At 38.5% G+C, this 11081-nt stretch overlaps 1 protein-coding gene across 1 annotated transcript; it reads right to left on the reverse strand.

Annotated features, from left to right (window-relative positions):
* Positions 1 to 1434: 1434 nt before the first annotated feature.
* On the reverse strand, positions 1435 to 10598 carry LOC131331319 (casein kinase II subunit alpha-2). The gene is made up of 10 exons (XM_058365204.1): positions 10306 to 10598; positions 9069 to 9198; positions 7952 to 8146; positions 5679 to 5836; positions 5290 to 5380; positions 5144 to 5209; positions 3339 to 3421; positions 2666 to 2729; positions 2458 to 2526; positions 1435 to 1765 (listed from the first exon to the last, which is right to left on the reverse strand). Exons 1-10 carry the CDS (start codon positions 10389 to 10391, stop codon positions 1709 to 1711), a joined length of 999 nt encoding a protein of 332 aa, XP_058221187.1. The 5' UTR covers positions 10392 to 10598; the 3' UTR covers positions 1435 to 1708.
* Between the last annotated feature and the right edge of the window lie 483 nt (positions 10599 to 11081).

An 11081-nucleotide genomic window follows, 5' to 3' on the forward strand; every position in this document is an offset into this window, starting at 1 on the left:
ATTTGGTCTAGAGATATTTTGAAGAAATTATTGCTGTGTATATGTTTTGAGGATTTTAGGCTGAAATTCCTATTTTCCTACCAATCCAATAATCAAGAAATAATAGGAACGAAGAATAAACGATGAACACCAGATATACGTGGAAAACCCCAAACGGGTAAAAACCACGGGAAGGAGTCAAGCACTATAGAAAAACATTGTACGGTTACAATCGAACTTACTACACAATTGAGAATCCTCACAATTGACTCAAGAACGATAGTCGAATCCTCGTTCACCGTACCCCGTGCTTGATTGCCGCCGCCTCAAATCCTCAAGCCTTCCAAATAACCCTTCGGAAATCCACCGAACAACGAACCTATGTTTGTTGAAAGAAAATCGAGAACATCTCTTGGAGGTTGACTGTGGTCTCGGAAACTAATGAGAACTCCGAGAAATCAAAGGTAGAAATATCCTTTCATCCTTTGAACAGAGACTTACGTTTGCTCTTTCGTATTGCTGCTGCTTCTTATTCTCGGTTACCCTAGCTGAAAAAGAAAAGCCCCTTTTTATAATCATAGCCTTCCGATTGATCGGGGAATCGATCCGTCACTCCATCTGCTTTTATTTCATTCGACTGCCACACTTGATTAGTGGGTCCCAATGGATGCGAGTTGATAGGCCGATCAATCCGCTCAAAAGAACACTCACTCTCAATTACAAATTATGATTCCTTCCACTCTAATCCTATACAAACTCACTCTACTTAGAAAATATTAAAAAAGATTCAACTCGATAAAGAAGGTAATAACATCGCTTCTTGGAGCTAACATAGGCCTACGTTGCATTTTGAGGAATTGTACTTTGATGAAAGTAGGGCCCAGAAGTGAGTAAAATTCAGTATATTTTGGAGTTTTATTATCGAAAAAGTGGGTTGTTACACTATATAGATTTTAATACTTTTACGTCAAATTTTTTGAAGTTATTTACTTGTCTCGACAAAATGAGTCACTTGAGCGCGTGCTGTACTTGGCTTTATTCATCTTTGGTATGTTTCGCTTTCTCAAAAAATATAAAAATTAGACAATTAAAATGCAATCAGAATACAAATTTACCAAAGACCAAAAAATGATGCAAGTTTCCGAGCCAATGCACGGGGTTGTGAGCTAAGGGTTGATGAGCTAATGCAAGACATGGAGGCAAAAACCTAGGGCGAGGCAAACTATTTGAAAGCAGATTACCATATGAAGGCCAAGCTGGCAACATAATCTCTCCATGCTTACGATACAGATGATATCAAATGATTCTAAGCAGTGCGGTGTCGAAGTAATCAGCAGATTCAGCACATAAATAACACAGCATACGTTGGGCAATTTTAATGCAATGACATTCTAATACATTAGTACAGAAATATACAAAGCATACAAGGAGCAATTTCTGCCCCGGCGAAAAGTCTTCATGATGGATACTACCATATAGAATACTTCGATAAACAAAAGTATCAAGACTTTGAACTGATCCCATTTGAAGAGTCGCTATGATGAAATCCGACCTCACAACCTTTGGATAACAAGCGAAAGTTGAAGAATGGCATTAGAAAAAGGATTCTTAATCGAACCAATTGCCTACACAAAGCGAGTATGCAATGTAGACTCGTATTCATGAACAATATAACACTTTATAACAACATGAAGAGTTCACTTCTGCAAACAGGCACGACAACATATCACTACGTCCGCATCCTACTATTCTCGGCAGCCCTCACCTGATGGAAGTAAGGATGAGCCTGAAAATGGAAAAATTGGGTCTCAGTTATCAACTCTCATTAACAAACAAATAGACCGACCACCCATACAGTTGTGATTAATAAATCACAAAATTCTTAATGGTGAGTTCTAATTTTAACTAAGAAATTAGTATCACAATAACAAAAGATATGCTTGTAGGCCAAAAAGCTCAAAAAGTTAAGTGGGTGAGAGAAACTTTAGAGAGGATAAACAAAAATGTTAAGTCACGCATTGACCAATTTGTTTTATTTTATTCTTTTTTGTTTCTTTTCACAAGTACATGCGTTGAGCATTTACATAGCTCTAAGAAGTATCGGAACGGGTAGAACTAGAAACAACATCCTCAAACATCAAGCATAAAGATCTTGGACAGCTCGGTGATTCGAATCTCTTTGGTTTGTTAGAAATCCGAAGCTAGACTACACATTGGAAGGTGCAACTCCAGATTGGTACATTATGATCTAAAAGCCAAGCACTGCTAGCAGTTACAAACTGAAAGACAAATAGAATAATCTTTCACGGCTTCCATCACCTTATGGGATAAAGTGTATTCTCAGATGACACTGTACTGCTTACTTTTTAGAATGGATGATAACCTCCAAAGAAGAAAATGAACTAGCACAGGCAGCTAAACAAAAGTATATGGCGAGACGCAAAAGATAGATGCAATCAAGTGACTATCAAGTCATACCATTGCTTCTTTTGCTGTAAGTCTATCTTGATGATCATAACGAAGAAGCTTATCAAGGAAATCAATGGACTGCATATGAAATGGACAAGCGCAGTATGAATCAGCAAATATGCATGCATAAAAAGAAGTGACACAAGGTGTTTTCTTTTTTTTGGTCAAGCGGAAAATAACACGAGGTGTTTTCAAAAGTAGTTATTCAGTACGTGACCTCGGGGGAAACTAAATGCTGGTTATCTGCATTAATAAATCTCGACCATGGCTTCCTGCTGTGCCTGCACGAGATTTAAAGAAAGTGATTACTAAAACCTAAAAGTATGCTCTCAGGGAGTTGCATATTTATCTTCTTCTTTTCCTTATCTGCTCTTCCATTACGTTTCAAATGTTGGCTAGTGAAACAGAAGACAAGTTTTCAAGAGCATGAAGAGCTGCACAAGTTCATGATACAGAGGCCACAAATAGTAGCTTTTCTTTTTAATTGAGCTGCAAGCTGGAATAGAAATCATGACTAATAGTAGCCTCTTTCTAACTTTCAAAGGAAAAATTATCACACCTGTCATCTTTCCACCGGTAGTGGAGGTATTCACTTATATGTTAGGTTCTATTTGGAGCAATCAAATAGATATTGTCATTCATAGAGATGCTGAGTGGTTGATAGCCCCTGCCTTGAAAACCAGGACAGTTTTCCGAACAAAGAACTGTGAGGGTTCTACTCCCTCCCTCACTTTTTGCTCGTCAAAGAGAGGTGTTTCTTATGAAAACAACCTCCCTCCCTCCCTCACTGTTTGCAATAATATATCTTCTTGCTACAAAGGCCACAAGTAGTAATTTTTCTTTCAAGTTGGCTTGCAAGCTAATAGAAAATAATCATTTGAAACAAATACCTTCCAACAAGTGCATCGAGTTGAGGATCAAGCTCTAGATGATACTTGTTCAGATACGCATTTAACTCGTCTGTGCCAAGGACCTGAAACATAAATGCCTTGTGAGATTGGAATGCCCAACCACAACATTCAAGCTCCTTGAACCCAGTAAGCCAAACATAACTGGAAAGGGTGCAAGTGTGATCCTCACGCTAAGCCTATTGGCCATCACTGCAAATCTAATCCCGCAATTAAGCATCTTGCTTTGTTATATAAACACAAGAAATGGACATGGATAGGGAAAAAAACATATATCATAAAGAGGTATGCTAATACTGTAAATTACATAAGAGTATATACAAGGAAAGATGCGACACTGCAATGAAATCCTTCTTGTGGATTTACTATATTCTATCTGCATTCAATTCTTTTCATTTTTGGATGTGAGAAAAAGAGTAAAGCATGAGGAATTCCTAATACAAAGGACTCCTTCCCAGCCTTAAATAAATTGCGTATCAAAGGGAAACTCAACTTCAATCCTCTTTTTTTGACAAGTAAAAACCAAATTCAATCTTCAAGTATATCACTCAACGCTTATCATATACAACCTACAAATTCTTTAGCACCTGAAGGCTAAATAACTAGTGTTAGAATTGTCCCACATTGGTTAATTATCACCTCGAAAACAACTATATGAGTCTGGGCAGTCTCTCCACTCATTGCCAATTGGTTTGAGTTGAATGCTTTAACCTAGTATCAGAGCTAGCTTTTCAGAGGCTTTTCCCCTTCGTTTGTGCCATAGTTGCACTTTGTTTCGTTGTGATCCGTATGTTCCGGATCCTTTCTTGACCTCTCCATGTGCGAGTTGGGGGTCACACGTGCGGAAGTATATGAGTCACAGCGGCCTCTCCACTCATTGCCAATTCGTTTTGAGTTGGATGCTTTAACGGATAAAACAAAACAATTACATTAAATTAAAAAAGAGCTTGCAATCCATAGAGCTCAAGTTCATGAGAGTTGATACACATTGCTACATGCCACCCTTAAATTTGAAGGGTACACCAATCACCAAAACAGCCATTGCTTTCAAAACAATGGACCAAGACGGAAAAAAAAGTAATCAATTCTTTAAACCATTTTAAAATATAAAAATTGCAAAACACCACGAGAACGTCAAGATATAGATTTAAGGCCAAACTCCACACAACTGAGCAAGTCCACACAACTCCCAAATCTCAACTAGCCACGACAAAATAGCCAAATAGCAATGTAATGAATGCGAGAGAGAGAGAGAGAGAGAGAGAGAGATTTTACCATCAGAAAAGGCCCCTATCTCAACCCCCAATCACTCAACAGAGAGAGAGAGAGAGAGAGAGAGAGAGAGAGATTTTACCCATCAGAAAAGGCCCCTATCTCAACCCCCAATAGCTCAACAGAAAAAGAAAAGAAGAGGAAGAGAGAAAGGGAGGGAAAAAGGGAACCAATACTATTTTCATTGGAATCTTATCGTTGGGTGATCCAAGATTGGTAGGAAGGGAATAAGGGACTATGGACAAGTCACAACCAAATCACCAGGGAAAGATTCAAAAAGGGCCTCTCATTATTCAGCTCACTTTAGAGCAATGAGCCAGATGCCCAACAGAGTATTGGATTTTAGGGACCATGGGCCACAGCAGAAAAATGTGCCAGCACCATTCCGTTCGACCGAAAAAAAAAAAGAAAAAGAAAAATGCGCCAGAGTGATACCCAGCCGTTTTTTTATTGTATTCTATGAATACCAATCATCAAAAATAATTATCCAAAGTCAGAAAGAGCATAGATATTACCTTGGCAATTTTGACAAGCTGATCGTGGTTGTCATGGCCATAAAAAAATGGCTCCTTGCGAAAGATCTGCAAGTTACGTGAACATTAGAACTCTTCAGTGTTGCTGTAATGGCAAAAAGGTAGACATAAAATCTAGCACGACTCACCATTCCTGCAAACATACAACCCAGGCTCCACATGTCCAAAGAATAGTCATAATCTTGCAAATCCACAAGGAGTTCAGGGCCCTTAAAGTACCTAAATAATCCGAAAAGAAATTTTGTACATCATGTAAAACTAGGTGAAGAATTTGAAAGATAGAATTCCAAAAAATTAAAATTACTATGTGGAAAATGAGTGTAGAACAAAAACACAGAGCCCAAGTCACAAAGAAAGCAGAATTCTGGAGAATTTCCAACTTCCCTGCTAGGCCTACTCTACCTCAGCATTTAAGAAAAATGGTTACAACCATAAAACAGGTTGAGCTTTAAGAAGGGGTGATCAGAAATAAACAAATAGAAAAAGTAGTTAACATTTCTTTGTTTTTTTGAAGCACCTTGAAGCAACTCGGACATTGTATTCTTTTCCAGGATGGTAGAATTCAGCAAGGCCCCAATCAATCAAGCGAAGTTTCCGTAGCTCATGGTCAATCATAACATTATGAGGCTTCACATCCCTGTGCATTATGCCTTGTGAATGGCAGTAGTCTAATGCCTGCAATTTTGAAAAAGCATGCATTACAATATGCCAGTATTCCATGTTGGACAAGTAGAATGCTTGACCCAACAATCTGTGGATAATTCATTCTGAGAATGAATCCCTTAGTGAGAACAGTAAAAAAAAATCAGTGTGACAATGCATGCATCCCTTAGTGTAGAATTGTAAAAACAAATGTGACAACTGAAAACACATCCCTAAGTGAGAATAGTCAAAATCAATATGTCAATGCACTCTTACAATGAATGAAGTCAAACCAAATTAGCAACTTTGAGGAACAAGAGAACATCTCTAATGCTGTCTAATAATCCAATCATGCCCCATTCAAAAACAAGGTTCAAGGTAAACTCCATTAGATTCCAGCAAATAGCACTACATTCACTCCACTTGGTTTAACTTTTTGAGAGTAACTTTTAACTCTCGGCACAGTTTTCAATAAATCTTTCTCTCTATCTCTCTCCACTCATTACCACTCAACTCTCAAAAATAACTTTCTAAAATGTAAACCCAACAAGGTGATTGACTTTTACCTTTTCTTTGAAAGGTTGAACAGACTTTTACCCAGAGGAGCCGTGCAATTAAAGCAACCAAATCAGAGAGAGGAGAGTTGGTTGGGAAGATTGTGAAGAAGAGAGGAGGCCAAACACAAGATTGTACTTCGTCCCCTAGCAAAACTATACAAAACAAATGCCTCCTCTTCAATGTTTTAAAAACCGGACCGGACTGGCCGGTCCAACCGGTCGGACCATCAACCGGTCGAACCATCAACCGGTCGGACCATCAACCGGTCCTTCATCCGGTTCAGTCACACCTAGAAACTGTCTTCATATGAAAACCGGCTTCAATTGAGAGAACCATTCCGAACCAGCGGTTAATGCTGTGTTTGGATGAGTTTTTGATAAATTTTGTTGGGATGAGTGGAGAGAGAAATGAGAGTAATGAATGAAAGTAGAGGTAATGATTAGAGAGATAGAGAGAGAAATGAGAATAATGATTGGAGATAGGGGTGAGTAATGATTGGAAGTAGGGATAATGAGTTTTTTTTTAGTTGAGAATTTTTTTTCAAAAAGCAATCCAAACAAAGCATAAACCGCCTGACCGTAAAACCGGTCACGGGTCGGCCAACCCAGACCGGAAATTTTTTAACTACTATTTAGAGCCATTACACCCATGCATCAGCTCAGCGCATTGTGAATCAGTCGGGAGACGTCTTCACGCTACCCAACCACTAGACATAAATGCAAAAGAACCTTTTTATACACGAAGGAGGTACTGAGAGGTCTAAATCCCACCGACGGGTGATCGGAACAAAATCTTTCTACGCACAATTCCTCCGCTTTTCAGTTGGAGCAAAAGCTTTCTATGACGTATATATTCATACATGCTCGTTTTAATTACTTATATATATATTTTTAACATATTTATGACATCACAATTCGATTTCGGTTCAACCCCGGTTAAACCAGTGACCCATCCGCCCGCTCCCTTATCCGGTTTGGTTCGCTCACTGGTTTGGTTTTCAAAACATTGCTCCTCTTAATCAATAAACTCAACACTAAATGTTTTCTATGGGGTGGGGTAGCATACTACTACAAGATACTTAGAAAAACAAACACACCAAAAGCACAGGTAAAATAGTCAAAAGACTCAAAACCATTGCAGCAATGGCCCTTGCCTCCCTCTTAACCAAAGATGTCAACCCAAAAGGCCAATTTTTGGAACAATAGAAGGGAGCCCTGTGAATCTAGAATCATCAAATATCTATCTAATGAAAGGAGAACATCTATACAATGCCTATCCATTATCCACTAGTAACAGTTTCTCTTACATAAAGAATTCAACACTACTTGATGCTCATATGTCAAGCTTTAAATCAGTTCATGGATGCAAATATCAATGAAGCCCACACATATATAGCAAGATATCATTTCTCAAGGACAGAAGTCACAGAATGAAGCAATATTTTTCTTCTTATCTTACCTTCCCAATTTCCATTTAAGATTTGAGAATACCCAACCTCCCCCAACCCAAGATTTATTCAAACAAAAATACTAAGAATGAAATTGAAATTCCACAGGTCAGCATCTCTAAAACATCAGATAAGGAGAAAACCTTGAGAAGCTCATATATGTAGTATCGGATGTCGTAATCCGTCAATGTTGGGTACAAAACTTTGAAGTCTGTACTGTTCACATATTCAAAAATCAAGCTAGGAGTTTTCGAGTGCTGGTCTCTGACAATATCAAGCAGTTTTACCACATTTGGACCTCCACAGAGATTTTGAAGTATCTTTATCTCCCTCTTTATCTGCACAAGTAAAGAGTCATTACTCATTAGCATAAACTAAAACAAAAAATGGATAGACCATATGTTATAACCACTGATTTACCACAAACGACAATAGAAATGGTACATTGCACACATGAAGAAAAAAAATGGTCAGAAAGTTTAAAAAATACCCCCAGAAACAAAATTCCAGAAGATAAAGATACTTAGTCGTTTATTAGGTTGAGTGGGAAAGAAACATTGTATAAGATATATTTAAATAGGGCCAGCTCCAGGGACTTCATGGAAAACACTACGGAGGCAATGAAAATATTGCACAGTGAAAGCTATTTTAGTCTCCCACAAAGCAGCATACAAAACTAAGAAATCTCAAAATCGAATATCCTAGAGATCGAAAGAAGGGACAGGTAAAGTAGTAAGCAAAGAGACCTTTATAATTTTGTTTAGCAATAATATATAACAATAGTAGTTTTCCAATGCATAGTCAGTATGCCATTTTCTGTCCGAAAAATATTGCATGCATGTTTTCAAAAACTAGATTTTGGTACTACAAATGTGAAAAATAGCTTTAAACAATGGTTTTAAAGATTTAACGGACAATAGCTTCTCCAAATGTGCTTCAGAAAATTTGCATGGCTAACAAAGACTTGAAGTATAGGTATCAGCAACAAATACATGCGAAATAGATGAACCACCCTGAAATGAACTCCAATGCAGCCTTGGAAGTACACCACAGATGTATGTCCACCATAGGTTCTAAAAATTTAGAACCAAATAGAAATTAGGACAAGCAAACTTATACCAATTAAGACATAAGATGCTCAACCCGCTCAACTTAAGGAAGGCTATGTGGTAGGTAGGTAGGTAGCAAACATGACATCACATAAGAAATGAGATCAAATGCATTGATCCTCATGTACAAAAAAGAAGAAGTAAAAATCACCTTCTTCTTCTTGACAGGTTTAAGGATCTTGATGATGCATCTTTCATTGTTGGTGACATTTATACCTTCAAAGACCTCACTGTATTTTCCCCTTCCAACTTTCCGAACGACTTCATAGTCATCTTGATCGCTGGGTTGGTATAATTTCAAGAAAAAAGAATTAGAAACATCGCACACCAAATTAAAAAAAGGTGAAGTATCATTCCAACAGAAACTTAGATTTAGAAAAGCAGATGTCTCTCTGGAGGAAAATATCAGATTCAATAAAGAGTGAAGAGGCGCAAAATCATCAAGAAGTCAGGGAACAGGCCTCTGCAACAAATTATCTAACAACTCCCTTAAAATATATTACCTCCAATCCTATGCCCCAGATTTGCAACAAACTTGCAAGCTCGACGTTAAAAACTTTTTAAACTGTTATTTATCGATTCCTTCGGTAATGAGGCCTACAAGTCAGAGCCCCTTAGGACCCAATCCTAAAGGGTAAACCCCCACCCATCCACAAGCCACACTTATCAGATAATTCAACACGTTGCAAACTGGAGTTGAGCGCTAGTCCTTCGGATTTATTAATTGGTTTGAGTAAAAACCTTAAACCACAGTGAATTATACGTCTTTTCCGTTCCCAATTACATCATTTCCCAAATTACCACCGAAACATTGTTCATACAATGCAAAATGTATTTCAAAACCGACACATACTTGATCCAACCACTTAATAGCGCAGCTTTCACGTTTTTTCAGCTGCAATTAGATAGACTCTCCCACTCAAAAATTCTTGCCTATTAGGTTGACTACCCACATCTCATTTACATGCCCAAACACACATGATACATACACACAGTGTTCTAAAAGTCCCTGACTAGAGGCGAGGCGGTGGTCCAATGCCTAGATTAGGCAGCTGTCTAGTCGGCACCTAGTCGCTAGACACCCCTTTTCCAGCCGACTAGCGCCTAGCAATTTTTTGAACATTGCACACACACATGCAGCGAGAAATATGCCAATAACTCCTGAATGCCCGCCCCCCTCCCCACCCACCAAACCACAAAAAAAAAAAACTCTAAAAACATCACAAAAACACCAAATCCAACGGAATCAAGTCCTAACGAAAGCCAAAGCTATACATCTAATTCGATCAAAATTGAAACAAAGCAAATCGACGGCACTTGTTAGGTGATAAATTGCATAACAAGATGGAAAACAGAACGTTTACAAGGAATTAGGGCTTTTAAATTACCCCCATTGGACGGTGAGAGACTCGTAATCCCAGTATTCTCTGGGACGGTGAACGTTGACGTCGGTGTAAACACGAGCTTGTGACATTGACCTAGTAAGGTCACAAGATGAAGACGAATAGAGTAAGCAAAAATACGAAGGCGATTAGATTCGCCTGATTATATGTTGGGCGTCGACGGTGATAGGAAAACCACGTTGGGATCTCTCGGGTTTGGGTTTTCGTTTGGGCCACAGCGTGAGGTCACGGATCTGGGCTTTATGAGGTAGGCCTTAACTGAAGATGGCCGTTTGATCTAGGGCGGCAAATGAGCCGAGTCAAGCCTTACGGTATTCAAGCTTGTATATTAAGTTTTTAACGAATACGAGCTCGAGCTCAGTGAAAGCTTAACGAGTTGAGCTCGAGTCGAGCAGACCTTGACTTTACTCGAGCTCGAGCTTGTTCACGAGCCTTAACGAACCAACGATATATATATATATATATATATATATATATATATATATATATAGACACACACACATATACAGTCGGTCTCAAATGAGGGAGTCCTTATTTTAGTTAAAATGCGGACCTCCTCATTTCTCCCATTTTTCGATCGAATTTCGATGATCCGAGCTGCTCAATGTGTTCAGAACGTGATTTTAAAGGTACCCTCTAGAAATCGGCAAAAAAAATGACCGGGAATGGCTTCATCCGAGCAATTTTTGTTTGAACCGTTCGATAAAAAACAAACAAAAACTGCTCGGATGAAGCCCTTCCCGGTCATTTTTTTTGCTGAT

The sequence above is a fragment of the Rhododendron vialii genome, chromosome 6a, assembly GCF_030253575.1.
Source record: "Rhododendron vialii isolate Sample 1 chromosome 6a, ASM3025357v1".
NCBI lineage: Eukaryota > Viridiplantae > Streptophyta > Magnoliopsida > Ericales > Ericaceae > Rhododendron > Rhododendron vialii.

Coding starts and splice junctions, on each gene's coding strand:
- LOC131331319 (XM_058365204.1), bottom strand. CDS start 10,391: ATGTCACAAGCTCGTGTTTACACCGACGTCAACGTTCACCGTCCCAGA. Junction 9,199..10,305: donor TCTCTCACCGTCCAATGGGG/GTAATTTAAAAG, acceptor ATACCAACCCAG/CGATCAAGATGACTATGAAG. Junction 8,147..9,068: donor AACCTGTCAAGAAGAAGAAG/GTGATTTTTACT, acceptor TTACTTGTGCAG/ATAAAGAGGGAGATAAAGAT.